The sequence below is a fragment of the Acomys minous genome, assembly GCF_964271855.1.
Source record: "Acomys minous genome assembly, chromosome: 13".
Classification (NCBI taxonomy): Eukaryota; Metazoa; Chordata; class Mammalia; order Rodentia; family Muridae; genus Acomys; species Acomys minous.
This window is the reverse complement of record NC_140495.1, coordinates 15,749,571-15,767,756: the sequence shown is the minus strand read 5'-3', so window position 1 is coordinate 15,767,756 and position 18,186 is coordinate 15,749,571. Positions and strand designations below refer to the sequence as shown.

Here is an 18,186-nt window from a genome sequence, read left to right as displayed (position 1 = left end):
ATTCCCAAATCCTTACACATTTCCTAAGGGGTGTGTGTGTCCTGGCCTATCGAGAAGGCTGTCCCACTCCCTGCGTTCTGTTCCTCGGCAGGGATGCCTGCCCAACCCCCATCTGTCCTGATGAACACTTCATGGCCTGCCTGTCTTTCTAGACCCACTTCCTAACTGCCTTTCACGTTTAAACCCACTCCTCACACCTTCCCTGGGTGTTGAGGTATCTGGGCCCCTGCTCTCAGGAGCTCACAGTCTGTGGGAGAAAGATGAACAGTGAAGAAGAGACGTAAGCGTAGCTGAACACATTATACTCCTGGATGGCTAGTGCATCATGGAATATCCAGGCAATGTGGAGACATTAAACCCGAGGCCACCTGTTGTCCCCAGCCATTCTAGTGGCCCAGGACCTTCCTCGGTTGGGGTTGCGGAGCCTCTGGAACATCACATGAATCCTCCTTTCACTGGAGATAAGCCATCCTTGTGGGGGCAGGGGCAGGCAGAAAGCAAAGGTAGAATCGGAGAGAGGTGTGCCTTATGCGGGGGGCTCCAGCCCCAGGTGCTGAAGCTCCAGACAGGCTGACCCATTTCTCTTTCCTTGCTCTTAGATACTACTGCCCTTTTGGGCAGCTCCCAGAATGCCTCAGGAGCCAGGCCATATGACTGGGGCCAGCCAGCCTGCTGCCCCCACAGCCCCGGTTTCCTAGCACAGAGCTTCTGGGAAGTGGGTGGCAGGGAACGATCCTAGAGGCCATTAAATGGAGTGATTTACACGGTTCTCGAGCTAGTGCCGGGAGAAATATATTTCACAGGTGATTTCCAGACTGGTGGCGTACGGATGAGGCCGTTACTCTAAAATGAAGAGGGGTGGGGACTCTGTGTGCCCATCTGGAGGGACCTGTAGCTTTGGGTTTTGTTCCTCAATATGTATACCTACTGTGTGCTAAAAAAAAAAAGTCTAAAGCAAAGAAAGGGCTGGGGTGGAGCAGAGCAGACTCTTAAGTTATGAAGCTCCAGTCATTTGGTGCCTTAGCTCCTTCATCTTCAAGGGAGACTGGATTTTCTTTTAATCCACTCGTTTAACCCTGTTCTCAACAAATGATGTTTTAATGGCGTGTGGCTCCTTTCTGCTTGGCCACCAGCCTGAAGGTGCCATAGGAAATGGGGCCTGTGGGGGGGCCCATGAAGGCCTTCTTGATATAGCTGTGGATCCCTAGAAGACCACAGAGGGGATTTACATAGAGTACCAGAGAATAAGAAAAAAAAATATATCAGAAAATTGTAAGAGCCTTGTGGGCCCCTCTGTCAGTAAGAGGGTCTGATGGGGCAGCAGGGTAAAGAGGGTAGAGGATAATACTTTATCCTCGGGCTGGGAATGTAGCTCAGTTGGTAGCGTGCTTGTCTAGCGTGCACAAGGTCCTGAGTTCAGGTCCCGGCACTATGTAAACTGGGCATAGCCGCACAGGCTTGTAACCCCAGCACTCTGGAGGCAGAGACAGGATGCTCTGAAAGTCAAGGTCATCCTCAGCTATGTGCGAAATGCATAAGCCAGCCTCTTCTACCTGGACCGAGCCTCAGTACCGACTGCCCCCACCTCAGGAATAGGGCCCTAGTTACAGAGCAGAGGATGCAGTGTTGCCGAGCATGGGCCAGCTGGCTCGAGAGTGGCTCTCGGGTGTGATGGGCAGTTTCGTGTTCTGTGGAGTGATTGAAAGAAGGAATGGAGTCGATTCCTGGCACGTGGAATCCTTATCTGCCAGCCTGTCCTCCCTTCCTCCCAACTCAGAGGGCCTAGCTTGCCGAAACACAGAGTACTGCGCATCTCTGGGGAGAGGTCCTGGTGAAGATATTACCTGCCTATGTTGGGTACCAGGAATTGAGAAGAGTCTTGCTGTACACCTCTTGAGTTTACCATTCTCTGCTATGTCCGTTTTCCTAGCACCTCATTGTTGGGAGCCTGGTAACCTTACCACCCAGCTCTCAGATGCTTGACACGTTCTTAAGGGTTGGACATCTTAGCTTCTTTGTGGGAGCAGCCTGCTTTGGTGCCATGAATGGTGGGTAGGGTATTTATGGGGCATCGCTCTGTGCAGAGCTCACTGCCAACCTCGCAAGGCCATGCCGTATGTGTGGACTGCCCTCCAGCTCAGTACAACTATCCCAACCTGATCCAGGCTAAGGTCAGACTTTTTTTTTTTTAATTGCATATGAGTGCTTTATCTGCAGAAGAGGATATCAGATCACATTATAGATGGTTGTGAGCCACCATGTGGTTGCTAGGAATTGAACTCAGGACCTCTGGAAGAGCAGGCGGCACTCTTCACCACTGAGCCATCTCTCCAGCCCTAAGGTCAGACTCTTAAGCATGCACCTTGTCCCTCAAGGCTTGCAGGGCTCTTCTGCCCTCCACTCACCAGGCCCACCCTATCACAGTCAGAAGTCTTCCTACTTTGCTTGAACTCGAAGCTCTCAAGGGCAGGCCTGCATCGCTCACCACACAGTCCTTCCCTTGTGCCCCCCACAGTAGGTGATCACTAACCATCTGGATGGATGGGTTAATGGTGAGCGAAGAGTGAAGCTGCTAGTTAGGACTGTGCAGAAGGCTGGAGACACCCGCAAAGTATTTTGTCCAGCTTGAGTTCTGCTGGCTCACCTTCTTGCTGCCCTTGAGTCAACCATGAGGGACAGTATGGGTTCACCAAGCGAAGTGATTCCTCTCTGCCTGGTCACTCCTCCAGGGATGCCAGAGGAGGAGGGACCCCCCCCCCCGTATGAAGCCCCTTCCTCCTTGCAGCTGTGCATCATCAGAGTTCTCAGAGGGAGACTCACACTGGGCTCCCAAGTCTCTAACTAGCCAGGCGAGGTGCAGCAAGGCAGGCTCTGTACTTGCTCATGCTGGTGGTGGCTTGGCTCACCTGGAGAAGCCAGTCTGAAAAGAAGCAAACCCCAGAGGAGGTGGGTCTTCTGCTCCTACCTGCCTCAGGCTCTTAGTGTGAGATTTAAAGGAGATGTAGGGCAAGCTAACCTATGGCAACAACACTCCATAGCCCCATACATCTGGGATCTGAGGACGGGCTTCCTGCTGCATTCAGCTTTGGCTGGGGACACAAGAGTCTCTGCTGTAGGGGTAAAGAGGTTATCAAGGGAACACAGCCTGCCCCTCTGCCTTCCATAAGTTTGGCTATTGAAATCTACCTTGAAGGTAGAAAGGTCTGTAGTCTCAGGGCAAGGCCAGGACTCTGAGGCGAGATTGTTGCCAGGTTCAAATTCAGGTTGTACCAACTGGCTGTACAGTCTTGGGCAAGTTGCCCCTCCTCTCCAGGCCTCAGTGTCTGTGTCTGTGAAGTGGGCAAGAGTTGGTTTGCACCTGGCTATTTATCTTGGTCCAGCCACAGAGAACACCTAGCACACAGTGGACACCTTGCATCCCTGTTTCCTGGATGTTTGCTGAGGATGAAGCCTCGCTCCCACGGCAGAGGGAGGAGGTCAGACCAGGTACCAGTTTGGGGGAAAAAAATCTGTCCCCAGATGTTTCCAAAAGACTTCTTTGCCAGGCTCTAAACTATGCTCCAAAGGAAAGATGGTTGTAGACCCAGGCTGCAGTCTCAACTTAAGGCGAGGCTTGATAAAATATGGTGAGGACTGTGGATTTGTGGGGCGGGAGGGAGAGTGAAGAGGGAAATCCAGGAAGGCTTTCTGGCAGAGATGACTGGACCAGATAGTGGAGGGACAGAGCCAAAGAACAAAGCTGTCCCTGATAGGCTGGCCTCTGAAGTGTTGGCCTGGGTTCCCCTCTGTACCTGAAGGTCTTTGGGGGCCTAGGAATGAAGGAGGGACAAAGGTTCTTGATGGGGGTCTCTGTCCTCCTGAAGGCATGAAACCACACTGAGGACAAACAGAGGACAGACAGAGCTATTTGTAGCTCGGTGAGGAATTGACTCATACTGGGGGAAGGGAGGCACATGCAGGAGGGGAGATGGGGACGGGTGAATCACAGAGTCTGACCAGCGTGGTTGATGAAATGTGGATGGGGTCTGTCCTGACACCCTAGGGAGGCTTGGGCTACTGTGTGGGACAGGACTGGGGGGATGTCACACGTGTGTTGTCCCTGGCTTATTTGGTGACCTCTACAGATGAGTCGGACCTGCTCAGTACCTTCTGAGACTGGCTAGGCTACTCCGTCACATCACCTGGCCAAGGCACACAGGCCACCTCCTAAGAGCTAATCTGAGGGACTTCAGCTTACCAGTTTGTGAAATGGGTCTGGGTGGGGCCTGACTATAGGGAATGTGCCAGCAGAGAGGGTCTGCAGTGCCTGCTGCCTGGCTGCAGGCCTAGGAAGCCTGTGGCTAATAACCTACCCTTTGCTCTGCCCTGAGGCCTCAGTTACTCTTGCTCACTGTTGAGTCCCAGCATGGGACTGGGAACTTCACAAACAATGACACCTGGATGCTGGCACTCATGAGCCTCAGCTACAAGGGAAGTTGCTAGCCTTTTCCAGGACCTCAGGAAATGATTCCAGGCCCTACCCATATACAATGAGCTATAAATCACACACACACACACACACACACACACACACACACACACACACACACACATACACACACCCCAAATTTCCTTAGCATAGTGCAGGGAAACTAAAGTACAGCAGTAAACAAGACAAACTAGGGCTCCTCATAGAATTTAGCTGGAAAGTAAAAGGTCCTACTGCCAGAGCTGTTGAAACCCACTTGTGTGGCCCAAACTTATCAGCTTGCATGTAGGAAACTGAGGCATGGACAGAAGCATATGTATACTTGCACAAAGCCCATATATTTTGACTCAGAGCACCAGGAACCCAAGTGGACATGAGAAAGCCACAGGCCAGAGGGTAGGTAAGGCACTGGGTGGCCTTAATTAGGAGCGGGTGGCATGGTGGGGGACAGTCCCCATCTGGGCTACTCCTCTGCACTTTCTTCTGGCTTCCTGGAAGAAGTGCCCGTGCCAGCACACCACCCTTCTGAGAGAGCCATAAATTATGCAGGGAAGCCACAGGCCTGGGCAGGCCCATCATAAATAAGCCTTAATAATTCATACAGAGAGGAGCCAGGGGGAGGGAGAGCCTCCTGGGCCGGTTCTGGGGCAGCCTTCCTTTGCGAGTGCCTGGAGCTGGCCACTCACAGGCTGGAGCAGGATAACGGGGAGGTCAGCTGGTCTCTGGGGAAGTCTATTTGCTCAGTCAAGGACCTGTTCCTCCAGGCCGGAGATCTGGACCGTTTACCCTCAGGGCTCACGGCCCAAGGCAGAAGCATTTGCAGAGGAGAAAATGGCTAGTCAAAGCAGTGTCCCTCCAGGAGGAATGGAGACCAGTTGCTGCTAGGGGAGCACTTGCATTTTATAATGGAGTTAAGGTGGGCTTTGCTGAGCCTGTGGAGGTGTGTATGCAGGGGCCTGGAGACAGGAGGAGGAGTGTGTGCTACGGAGGAGAGACTGTTCTGGGAGCTCGGGGCTGTGTTCAGCCATGTTGAGGAAGGTCACTGAGGGATATGGCTGCCTGTGAACTTTGGCTTTTCTTCCAGGGTCCAGGAACTAAGCTTGTTGCAGACAACAGGGACACCATTCCAAAAGGATACCCTACTATGTGGGAGCAAGAGATGAGTCGCCAAGGCAAAAGCTGGCAACCAGTGAGCCAGCTGTTGCCAGTCCAGGGGAGATGATGGCCACCCATTGCTAGACTAGGGGTGGGGGTTGGAGGTGGGGGCAGAAAGGTGGCTAGTGGGGATCAGGGGGCACATTGTGAAGGTAGAGCCTATAGGACTTGCACAACAGGTTGGATGTGGATGTGAGAGAAAAATAGGTTCCCTGTCACCCCAAAAACTCTGGCCTAAACAGAGTGGGTGACCCACCATCAACAGAGGTAAGAGGTTGAGGGGCAGGGTGTGGCCCCAGAGGCAAGGTCAGAATTCAGCTTCATATACATTCAGAGACCTGCTGGACACCCAAGTGGCTAGACCTTCAAGACGAGTGTCCTGAGGAGGGTCCCCTGTGCAGATTGGGGACAGTGACCTGGCTGCTGCAAGGTTAATTAAGATAATGTGATGTGCCGGGCGTGGTGGTGCATGCATTTAATCTCAGCACTCGGGAGGCAGAGGCAGGTGGATCGCTGTGAGTTTGAGGCCAGCCTGGTCTACATAGTGAGTCCAGGACAGCCAAGGTTACACAGAGAGACCCTGTTTAAAAAAAAAAAAAAAGATAATGTAATGCAGAAAGGACTTCACACCCCTTGAGATATGACTCCTCAGGTGGTCTGGGGGACCTTGGGGCATTCTTGCTTGATTGGGAAAACTGAAATCTGTGTGTGGCTCACACACAGGCTCATGGCCTGGTATCTGAGAGAGGTTGGAAGAAAGATGGCCCCTGGGTCTCTACCCTCCAAGGCTACCCCCTGCCCCACCCACACCTGCTCTTTGTCAGGGCCAGGGTCTGTGCTCACGCACTCCACCCAGACACCCATGCTTTCTTCCCTGCTAAACACCTTCTGCCTTCTCCAGCCCCTCTCCCACTAGTGCAGTAGCTACCCAGTGGAATTTGCTCGCCTGGGTCCTAGAGCAATCCATCCTAAGGGGCCTCTCGGTGATCATCCAGACCTGAAGGAATGGGTCATACCTCCACCGCCAAACCTGGGGAGACAGGCGGTAGACTCAGGGTGAGACTCTGGACAGACCTTCAGCACCATCCCTAACTGCCCTGGGAAGTGTTTCTCGCCCCCGCCCCCTGCTTGTGTACCAGCTTCCTGCTGCTGGTGAAATAGGGTGTTGTGGCATTTGCTCTGTGACCTTGGATTTCCTCCATGTCTCTCTGGGCCAAGTGGGCCACCTGGACTCTCCCAGCCCTGAGTGATGTGACTCCCTGGCTCCAGCTTTGTTTCTTTGTTCCTCCCCCACCCACCCCCCATCCCCCAGCAGGCTGTTAGGAGTAAATATTGGGTGAACCCAGTGCCCTAATTAAAGCCAAAAGACTTTAGTCCGTGGAGGGGGAGGGGGAGGGTCAGGGTACAAGTTTGCTGCCTCCCAGCCAAGCACCAATTAGAAGGGAAAGTTCTTTTTCAGCAAAAGAAAAGGAAGGGACAGCCCCATAATTAATAACCTCATTAAGGAGCAGTATTTGGGCAGGGTCCCAAGGCACACGTAGACGAGCAGACGAGGCGGTGGATTGGTACTAATTCAAGCATCCGCAGCACTAGCCTCTGCCAACTTCCCGGGGTCTGTGAGTCCCCAGTGACAAATGGGCTGCACAGGCTAGGGGAGGGGCCCTGAGAAGGTCCCCTGGATTCGCAAATAGGTTGATGATGCCTAGTCCCCTCTGAGTCCTGCATCTCAGTTTATCTGCTTGTAAATTTGGAGCACGCTCTGTGTGTGTGTGTGTGTGTGTGTGTGTGTGTGTGTGTGTAAGATGGGAAGTCTTATGCCACAACGAATCAGCCCAGCACGCATGCCCCCCCCATCTTGCTCTGGTCTCATTCCCACCACAGTGCATGCTGTGTGAGGCCAGTGCTGCATCTCTGGCCTCACCATCTATGACGGCTTCGCCCACCTGGCTCCTAGTCACTCTGACTAGACCATCCCTCCTCTGCCAGCTTTGTCACCCATGAGAGACTGATCAGATTAGGGTGGGGCCCTTCTCCCGGGCTGAGCTTCGAAAGATGCAGGAGCCCAGGAGAAGGAAGGATGCAAAATGGACCCAGCAGTCCCTTCCCTTCCCCCCAGGGCTTCCAGAATCAGGACGCAGGGAGGGTGTAGCCCTCCTGGGAGGCCCACCCAAGGGAGACTGGAAGAAAGACTGGCACATACATGGCGAGTATGTGGGATGGCTGTGCTTGTTAGAGTTTCTTCCACTTGCCTCCTCTTTGGGCCTGGGAGGTGGACAGAACAGTCAGTTTAATCTTCATTTTTCCAGATGGGAAAACCTGAGAGCACACATCTGGCTGAAGAGTTAGAATAGCAAGGGCTGGACCTAGGCATTCTGGATACAACGGAGCATCTGCACACATGGTCCGAAAGGGTGCCCTGGGGAGGTGGCCCCGAGGATGCCATGATTCTCGAGGCCAGCCTTGAGCTTTCCGCCACCTGGAGTCAGGGTTGGAGCCTAGGAGAGGGGAGGTTGCTCACAGTTGCTGTCAGAGCTCTCAACGTCATTGGGGTGGGGGGGTGGGGGGTGGGGAGCACACCTCTCCTGGCCAGCGTGGAGCGATGGACTCCCTGAATACCACCAGAGTATCTTCCCTCAGGCTGGATCAGCCTGGCTGGGGCTCTCCAGGAATCTTTGGTCTGTCTTTCCGTCTCCTACTCCCCCTCTTGCCCTGCCTTTCTCTCTTGCAGAAGCCAGCGGAAGGAGATTGAGGTGGAGGTGGCAGGCCAATTGAAAGATAATCAGAATAATTGAATAGCACTTTATTTTAAATTGTCGCCTCCCCCAAAAGCTGGGAGAATAATTGGCCAGCCTGTCACGAGAGAAGCAGGAGACCTGGGGCCTTTACCAGTGCCAAGCTTGGTTTACCGTGCCCTTGGCAGCCGGAAGCTTCAGCTGTGCCTGCTCCTTCACACCCTTGCCTGCTCCAGCTGAGCCGTGTCCTAGCACCTGCCTTCCTGCTCCACGTGCTGTGCCGCCCCCAGTGTACACCCCTCACCCTTACAAACGACGGCTGTTCTGCCAAGTTGAAGCCCTTGGTTTAACAGGCTGCCTGGCAGGGCCAGCAGGATTTTGATGGGGGGGGGTGGGGTGGGAAATGCCTCCAAGTATGGTGGGAAAGGCCTGCAGAAGCAAACTCTGAGTCCCTTACTCCCAGCAGGCTTTGGCCTTTTCTGGGTCTGTGAATGTTCTTGAACGAAGTCTCCTCCCTCCCCTCCTTTCTGGTCCCTCTGCGGGGTCCAAGCTGCCCACACTGTCCATGCCCTCTGAGGGTGAACCTGCAGTGTCACCTGTCTCTGGTTTTTTTTGATTTGTTTAATTATAGATGAGTTTTCTGCATAATTTATTCCAAAAGCCTGGATTATACTGTACAATTAAATCACATTCTGATCAACAACTGCACATATAAAATTAACAACCAACAACAGTTTAATCTATGCCGCTGCATCTGCACGCGGGGGCCTTTCTCTCTTCCCCCCGCTGTCCCTTCCCTGCCTCCTCTTCTCCCCCAGGCCCTCCCCTCTCCGCCCCTCTCCTCGGGGTGAGCACTTGCAGCTGGCCTCTGAGCTGGAGGCCCCCACCTGAGGTTGAGGCTAGAGTCTCCAGGCCTTCCAGAGGGCTTCTGGATGGTTCTGTTTACTGAAAGGGCTCCTCAGCACCAGCTCTGCCTTACATGTGGTTGACTTTGCTCTCTTGCCTGGTGGTGACCCCTCCCCCCCCTCCCCATCTCCTGAGACCCCATAGCTCCCAGCACCAGCTTCTTTCCTAATTAGCTGAGTCAACGTGCCTCACATCATGCTTTCCTTTTCTGCCCCCCGCCCCATGGCCTCAGTAGGGTTTTAGATTTTGAGGATAAATATATAAATGTCTAGCCTTTAGGAAACTGTATGAATGTCTAGCCCTTAGGAGACTGTCCAGGATGGTTGCTGCTTATCAGGTGTCCCTGTGGATATGTGTTCTAGCCTGGTCTTGAACTTCTGATCCTCTTGTTTCCCACCTCCTGAGTTCTGTGATTGCAAGCATGCGCCACCACAGCCAATTGGCGCGGGGGGGGGGGGCTAGGCAAACACTCTACCAGTTGTGTTATCTCCCCAGCGCACCCTTCCCCCCATTACAATATTTAGACAATTATTATCATCCTTGTTGACAGGTGGGAAGGCCGAGGTTCCAAGGGGACAGAACTCTTAAAGACTGCACATCTGGCAGTGGCAGCCTCTCCCCTGAGGCTTCTCGGGAGTTGCCTTGTCCTGGAAGCAGGGGCAGATGGACCTAATGGAGGTGGCTTCTTTTGAAGTGTATGGCCCTGCCCCCATCTCACCAGGTGTCTTGGTTTTCTTGTCTGTGACGTGTGACTGCGATGCCTTTACGTCCCCCAGGTTCAGGCATGACAAGGCAGCCCAGGCCCCATCCTCTCAGGCTCACTGTTGTGCAGTGCTGTGGCACCGGCTGCACTGCCTGCTCCTTCAGCCTCCCTCTCCCTTCACGGCCTTGTTAATTTGGCACTTACAAGCACTTAGAGATAAGCAGCATCATTTCAGCAAAGAGGATAGAAAAATCCCCAGAACTCTGGGGCGCCAGCAGGTGGACCTCTTTGTTGGAGTGTGACCTGTGGGTCAGCACTATCTGGCCAGGGGGCATTGGCATGAGCTCATGGGTCTAAGTCCGCAGGGACACCGCAGGATTTGATCCAGTTACCTTTGAGTGAGTGAGATTATGGAGTCTCATGCCTCTCCCTTGCCATTTGGTGGGATTAAGGCCAGCTATGCCTCTGTCAGGGTTGAACTTGGCTTGGTGTGTGGTTTTTCTAGCCTCAAGACAGGAGCGCTGCAGGCGCGCTCACCTCATCAGCCTCCTCAGTACTGTCTATCAGCCCTCCCTCCCAGCTAGTCCTGGCCACTGGCCAAACCCTAGAGAGCCCACAAAGTCATATCTGTGTGACGATGAGATGGATTATCTGTCAAGTCCTTTTTAGCTCCAGGACACAGATCTTGCCTTCCCAATTTGGTTTGGTTTAGGTGAAGAATAAGAGTAACTTGTTTTTCTTAATATTGTACTGATAGGCAGCAAGCTGGGGGCCTCCAGTCTGCCTGTAAGGTGCAGGATACCAGACTAAGGGCTAGAGCCACTCCTAAACCAGAGAGAGAGGGGTGGGAAGGGGGGGGGGGAGAGAGAGAGAGACAGAGAGACAGAGAAAGAGAAAGACAGAGAGAGAGAGAGAGAAAGAGACACACACAGAGAGACAGAGAGACAGAGACACACTCAGAGAGGGCGTGTATATGTATGTCTTATTGGAAGAATTTGATCTTGTCCTAAGATTTGGTTCTTCTAAAAACTATTTTAGTGTTGGAATAGCCCTTTTACATGAAATGATAGTGATTATATTAATAATGTGTTGTCTGAACAAAGTAGAAACTTGGCACCCATGCCTCGTCTTCCAGTTGACTGTCTTTTACTTATCTGTGAGGTTCCAGAAATAAGGACCTATCTTCACAGTAGCAGAGAGTCCGTACCCAGGTGGGATCATTGGTGAATTGGGAAATATTGTCGGTTTGAGAAAGGCTATTAGCAATCGATGGCTTTGGGTGAGTGGGGGGGGGGGGGAAGAATTGGTTTTCTTTAAAGGTGTGACCCCAGGTAGGTTAACCACACTGCAGCGGATGGCCCCACACCCATGAGTATATGGGTGGCACACATGGGATTCAGTGGGTTATTTTTAAATAAATGAATCTTAAAAAGAAAGAAAGAAAAGAGGACCCAGGCTGGTAGAACACAACTTTAATCCCTGTACTCAGGAAATAGATGCAGGTGTGTCAGGGCCAGCCTGGTCTACATAGAGAGTTCCAGGCTGGGTAGAGCTACATAGTAAGTCTCTGTCTGTAAACAAACAAATAAACAAACAAACAAACAAAATAAATGCCGTAAAGTTGGAAGGTAAGGATAGATATGGGAATATGACCAGAAAACGTTGTAGGAAATTCTCAAAGAATTCAAAAATGCTTGTCAGTTTGCTGCTGGGGTGGGGGTGGGGCTGTGATTTCTAGCATTTGCCCATGTCTGTTGTACAAATGTTCCCACTGTGGCTGATTTCAAGCACTGAAGGTGATGTACTGGGTTAGAAAGAGATGCTCATGGTTGGCTCCTGTGTGTCAGTTTTTGCAACTCCAGCGAGTGAGCTTCTCTAATAAATCCTGTGTCCACCCTTTCCTGGAGGAGCGACTTCAAATGGGTCACTAAACTCTTTGTACCTCAGCCTCTCATCTGCCATTCAGGGGTTTTGTCTGTCTCTGTGAAGATTGAAGCCAGAGGCCACATGGCAGGCTGGCACCGTACTTTACACACAGTGGGTGCCCTTCTGTGGATTCATGGAGGAGGGATTCTGATGGGTACCTTGTCTCCTAAACCAGTGAATGGCTGACGTCAGGCTTAGGGTCTGTCCTTGACCCTGCCCATTCTATCCCGATACAGGACTGTGCGAGACTCTGTCCCGTCATTAGCCCCCAAGGCTCTGTAGTCTCGGGATCACAAAAGAACCACCTGCCACATTGTTCATGTGCCATCAGTGCTGGTGGACAGGGATCAGGCAGAGACAGAGCTGCCCTCTCTTGCACTTTACCCTCTCCAGCCTGGCATCCTGGCCTCTACACAGCCTTGAGGTTAGATTTTTTCCCCCCATGGTGGGGACAGAGCTGGGGAGTCAGGCTGTAGCTCAACCCACAACAAGCTGAAGCTAATACCTCTTTCTTTTGATGTTGATTTTTTTTTTTCCATCACGGTCCTGACATTCAGCTTGGCAAATTGCAATTAGTGATCTGCCCGCCTCCTGCTCTGAGTTCCCATGCCAACCGACCCGGGCACACACAATGGCATGAGCCCAACCCCCCCCCCCAGAACAGGCCTCAAGGGGAATGTGGGACAAGGAGCCAGAAGAGAGTCCTGGTCCTAAGTGACCTTAGGGGATGTTCTTGCCCCTGAGAAGGGTGTTGGGGACAGCTGCAACTTTTCTGATATCTCCCTACTCCATGGTGCCCTGTGAACCCATGACGTCTTTACATCTCTGGGGTGGGTCCCTTATGGGGACTGTGTCTACAGCATACTACAGTGGATGTAAGGCTGAGAACACCAGATCATATGGACACCTGTCCATCTTGTCCACTCTTACAGCATCCTTGGCCCACCTAGTCTTATGTTTTCTCGTGCCAGTCTAAGAGGTGGCCCCAAATTATCCAAAAGAGAGGCTGAGAGGGGAGGGTTTAAATTATTCTGTGGTAGTAGCAGCCCAGGGTACAGGAAGTCTGTCCAGGCTTACAGTTCAGAGCCTCTGCTACTTGCCAGACCTTCAGAATGGGACTGGATGATCCGTACGGAGCCCTGCCTAGGCTCATAGTAAGCATCCAGCCTTGGGTCTCTGATGAGCATCTCCTACCAAGGAACTAGAAAGGCAAAAAAGGCCATTTGAGTTGGAAGTGCTCTGTGTCTCCTGCTCAGGTAAGGCCCAGGGAGGAAGGTACCGCCACCTCCTCCTGTTTACATAATGGGTTGGAAGGTGACAGCAGTGTCCCCTCCCTTTCCCCAAACTTCACCTGGCTTTCTCTGGTCTCCGTCCTCCCTGGTGTCTGGAGGTTCCCATGTTCAGAACCGCTACATCAAGGACCGGTCTCCACAGTGAACAATCGTCTCCCTGCAGGGCTCTTCCAGCCTGGTGAACTCCCCCAGCGAATCCACAGTGCCCTCTCCTCTCCTCCCTGGCTAACCAGTCAGTGTGAGGAAAGCCTAGGCCACCAGGCCAGACTTCAAAGGGAAAAAAAATCACAGGCTCGCCCTGCCTCCTTGTGTCTGTTCCCTCTCTGGTGAAAATTGGGTTGAGTGAGTAGCTGTCCTGGTCTCCCTGGGTGGCCAGGAGTGGGTTGTTGCAGCTGCAGCTCCAGCAGGCCTGCCTGACATCTCTCTTTCTCTCTTTCCCCTCTGGTTTGCAGGATGCAGCACTGGGCCCGGCGCCTGGAGCAGGAGATTGATGGTGTGATGAGGATTTTTGGAGGCGTGCAGCAGCTCCGAGAGGTAAGCCTGGTGCACTTGCTTTCCTGCAGGGACCTTCTTCCCAGCAGGGACGAGGAAAGGGTGAAGAAATGAGGGAGCGAGGAAGAGGCAGCGTGGGTAAAGTCCTCCTGGCATAGTGAGGTGTGTGACATCTCACGCAGTGAACTTCTTCAGGTAGCTGTTGGAACGGTGGCCCATCCTGATGAGCCCCATGCCTGGAAGGGTGTCAGGGGCTTTTCCGTTTTCAAGGTTTTCAAGTTCTGTGTTTGAGGTAGTGCCTTGGACGGGAACCCAGGCCCTTGATGGGGGCCATAGCTACAGGGTGCACAGAGGCCCAAAAGTCTCCTCAGCAAGTAAACAGCATGGCCAAACCAAGCAAGCCCCCAGAAAAGAGGGTGGGAGGCCGGTACCCCAGGCAGTATGGTCTCCATGAAGTGGCAAGCCTACGTTAAGTGTCGTCGGGAGTGAGGGATCAAGGTGCGGGAGGAGTGATTGATTAGGTGCCAGGGACCACATTCATCCTGGGAGATTATGTTAATGTTTGAAATAGCGATGTGAAGAGCAGACCATTCGTCACCCCCAGAAGGCTGCGGGAATGTGTTGCTGTCAGGCTTACAGGCTTGAGCTCTTTATGTGGGATGCGGAGGCTCGGAGAGCCAAGCTCTCACAGTAATGGGTGTGAGAGTCTACTAGGTCAGTGCTTCTTTGCTGGGGTCTGTGCAGGGAGGTCCTGGCCATCATCAAACAGAGGAATTAATGATCATATCCTTCCCAAAGTTGGCCTGGGACCAGCAGTGAGAACAGTTACTATGTGTATTTGGTTCAAGTTAGAGTCTAGGCCCAGGGTTCAGTATTTATTGTTTCTGCCAGTCCTCTTGGTCAGTGCCGGGGTCAGGAGATATGACCTGGGGGCAGACGGCGGGGGGAGGGGAGGTTCATCCTCAGCCCCTTTTTGGGCTTAGCGTCTAGGTGCCCAGGAAGTGGTAACCTGGAGCGAGTATATTGACACTGCTTATGGATATAGGACCCTTGGCATAAATAATGGTAATCTGAGATGGCTGGCTAATTAGTGGGTGACATGGTGAGGAGCGGCATCCAGGTTTGATCCTGTGAGCTCCCAGCTTCCTCAATGTTCTTCCTGAAATCACCCAGGCCTCTGTACCTCCCTTTCCTGGTGCTGGGCCTGAACCGCAGTAGCCCCCATCCTCCTCTTCCTGTGAACTCTCAATGACTCAGCTGCACTTGGAAGCCGCTACAGAGAAAGCACTGTAGGAAAAGCTGTTCCGGAACAGGAGTCAATTTAGGCTCAGGAGTAGCATTCCGCACTACCCAGGCTATCACCGGGCACTGCCAAGTGCACCCGTGTAGGTTAATGGAGGAAAGGTAGGTCCCTGGAATTTGTAGTGCATGCTTTTCCAAGTTCCCCGTGGGGCGTTAGATGTACCAGTTAAGGACCCTCCAGGATTTTGCATTTTTATGAGCAACTCAGAACATTTGTTTATGAAAAAATAATGTACACTACATGCATGAGATGCCGATCCGTCTGGACTAGCGAGCAGCCCGGATGGTGAGGATCCGACTCAGCAAACCTGTAGTATGCGCCTTTGAGAGACCTGGATCCCTCTGATTTCCTTCTTTGCTGAGAGGTTTGCCTGGAAGACGAGGTGGTGAGGATGGCAATGGACAAGTCAATTATGCCTCCCCACCCCCAGCCCCCAGAAATCATTAGAATTTTCTTCCTTGGTCATCTTCTCTCCTGGGACAATTTTCTCTCCCTTTGGATGGAGTGTGAGCATATCGCCCCTGACGTTCACCAGCCCAACAATGAACAAGCTGCTGCAGCTGGCTTGTGGCAGAGCTGGGGCCCCTGTCTCCTGCTCCAGCCCGTCCTCTGGCTGGTTTTTTTCCTCCTGGGTGCACAGGGCATGCCTAGGGCTTTGGGAACCTGGGCAGGGATGTGTTTGGTATGGCAGGTGGGCAAAGAAGTGCTGACCCAGCGTCCCTTTCTCTTGGCAACCCCTCCGCTGCTCGTGGCTGCCAGCTCTTAGTGGCTCTGTCCTGCTCCAGTTTTTCTCACCTGCTTCCTCAGCCTCTTCTTGCTGACAGCTTTGGGATGGCTTCTTGGCACAGAATATTCTGCCAAGCTGTGTCCGTGGGGGAGGGGACAGGTGTACAGCTCTAGAGGAAGAGATCAACCGTGTGAGAGCAGGAATGGCCTTGCCAGTGAGCTCCCCGCCTGCCCCACAGTTCACATCTGAGCCTGACCCTCACACCAATGCCTGTGCAAGGGCTGGTGTGCCCTGTGTGTGTTTGGCTCTGGTGGGTCAGGAGCACGGCTGATGCCAAGCTGTGACCCAGCTGCCAGTGCTATCACAGACCCTCAAGCTAGTGTTGCCAAGCTGACATCCTAGGCCTCCACTGGGGCTTCTGAGCTGATTCTGAGCTCCCCCAAACACCTGCCACTGGGGTGATAGGAGCCTCCTCCAGGCCTCCACTCCTTGCCCGCCCTACTCCTAGAGGCTGCCCCACCCCCCAGTAGCTTGGAGCCTCAAGGGCTGGCAGCTGCAAGAGAGCAGAAACTGCAGACATTGGCATTTGGGAAGAGTTTTCCTTGCCTTGGCATTTTCCTCCTCCCGACCTTATCACAACCCCATGGGGGCCTGGCTGGGGGCCAACCGTGGCCCCATTTAAAGGTTGGAAACCATGGCACCCCATAGGGAAGGAAGCTGCCTGTGAAGACCCCGTCAGTTCCTCATCTGACCCTAGGCCAGCACCTAACCTGGTGCTAACTTGTCATCTTTGCTTCTTTAATTTAGCCAGACACCCCTAAACTGTGCTCTCTTGGGTGCTATAGCCTCGTAGAGTCTGTGAAAATATGAGCCCTAAGCAGTCTGACCCCTCCACTCCCATGGGGCTGAGCGAGGTCTCCTGAGCCTCTTCTCCACCCACCCCCATCAACACCATATTGTCCCCATCCTAGGGGGAGAGCAGAGAACATATGCTTGGGCTCAGAGCTCATTTGCATAATGAGGATATCAAGATGAATAATTCATCAGGTGCTGGGGGGAGGGGAGGTGCAAGGGGAGGATGAGGAGAAGGGCAGGAGGTCTCTCCTCTCTGAAGCCTAGGTCAGGGACATTCCCACTTCTGAATGACTGTCCAGGGGACAAGGAGAACAACTCTGGGGACCTTGTGACAAGTAAAGCAGGAGAGACCGTCATCAGGTACAGCAGCCCTGGGGTAGGTTTCTGACCCGATGAGATACTCGCTTACAGGGGAGAAGACCCTTTGCTTGGAGTAGGGGTGAGGGGAAACTGACAGAGCTGGCTTGGAGCAGGGACCGGAGATGGCCATGTCTGGGAGACCACAGCCTAGCTCCTGGATGCACAGCACCCATGTCAGACTCCATGGGCCTCACTTGCTGATCAGGGCAGAAACGCCTGCGGCCCTGCCTATATCTCAAACTGCCTTCACCTGCATGATGACCTTAGTCCAGCTACGTGGTTACTGGTTATCCTCATGTACCTGTCACGAAGGAGGGAAAGCCAAGGTCCTGGTCAGTCATCTCCAACAGCCAGCCCTGTCCTGGAGCTCAGACGGGCCAAGCCACGAGTGCCAGAGGGCAGGTGTCAGGGCAAATGAGTTTATGACTGCTAAGCCTTCTTCCACAAAGAACAGGATCTCAGGTTTGCAAACCCCAGTCCCATTCTCCTACTGGGTTCCCCGCAACTAACATTCTCCAAGCAGTCAGATGATTTCAGGCCTACGGTGTCTGTGGCTCCTCAACCTCTTATGAGAACCAAAAATAGCATTTCTAAGCCAGCGCCAATGCCACCAGCGTCCTGTTCCGTCTTGTCCGCCCCTGGCTATTCCTCCTTCTCATCAGCTCCCTGCTCCCAGGAATGTGTAATTAATATTTGCAGAGTGCCACATCTGGAGCTGGCTATGAGCACGGACCAAAGTCTGGAAATATCCAGGGTCCTCTGTAGATGCCTTTGAGAAATGTCTCTCTGCCTCCTCCCCACCCCCTCCCCAGCTGGCACCTCTGCAAACTCGCACACCGGCTTTAATATTTGCTGAAGATGTGGTCTCCCCCTCCCCCCTATGCCCCCACCCCGTTTAAGGAGAGTGTGCGCTGGGCTTCTGAGGCAAGGTTAGCAGTGCCCTGAAGTGGCATGGGACCTCAGAAACATTAAGGGGCAAGAGCAGAAGAGCAAAGAAAATGCTTGGATGAGGGAGATGCGAGGGGTTTGAAGTGGTCCCAGAAGGGCAGAGCAAAGGCAGGGATTGTGACCCCTGGCCCCACGGTGGGTCCTTCCATCAGGACACTGACTTGAATGTGCCTTTGAAAGACAGGCAACAAGCAGCTCCTTAGGCACGCAGTACACTGAGAGGCGAGCATTGTGACAGCGGGGGTGGGGGGGGTGGGGGGGTGGGGGCGGGGGGGTGGTCGTAGAAGATGATGAAGGAACCCCACAAATCCCTTCCCTG

General features: G+C 53.2%; 1 protein-coding gene across 4 annotated transcripts in view; it reads left to right on the top strand.

The window, feature by feature from the left end:
* CACNA2D2 (calcium voltage-gated channel auxiliary subunit alpha2delta 2) overlaps window positions 1–18,186 on the top strand; it is a 138,241-nt gene that overhangs the window by 12,851 nt on the left and 107,204 nt on the right. For all 4 annotated transcript variants that reach the window (XM_084752602.1, XM_084752605.1, XM_084752604.1 and 1 more), the window contains exon 2: window positions 13,635–13,716. In XM_084752602.1, the coding sequence (XP_084608728.1) occupies window positions 13,635–13,716 (82 nt within the window). The remainder of the gene's footprint in view (window positions 1–13,634; window positions 13,717–18,186) is intronic.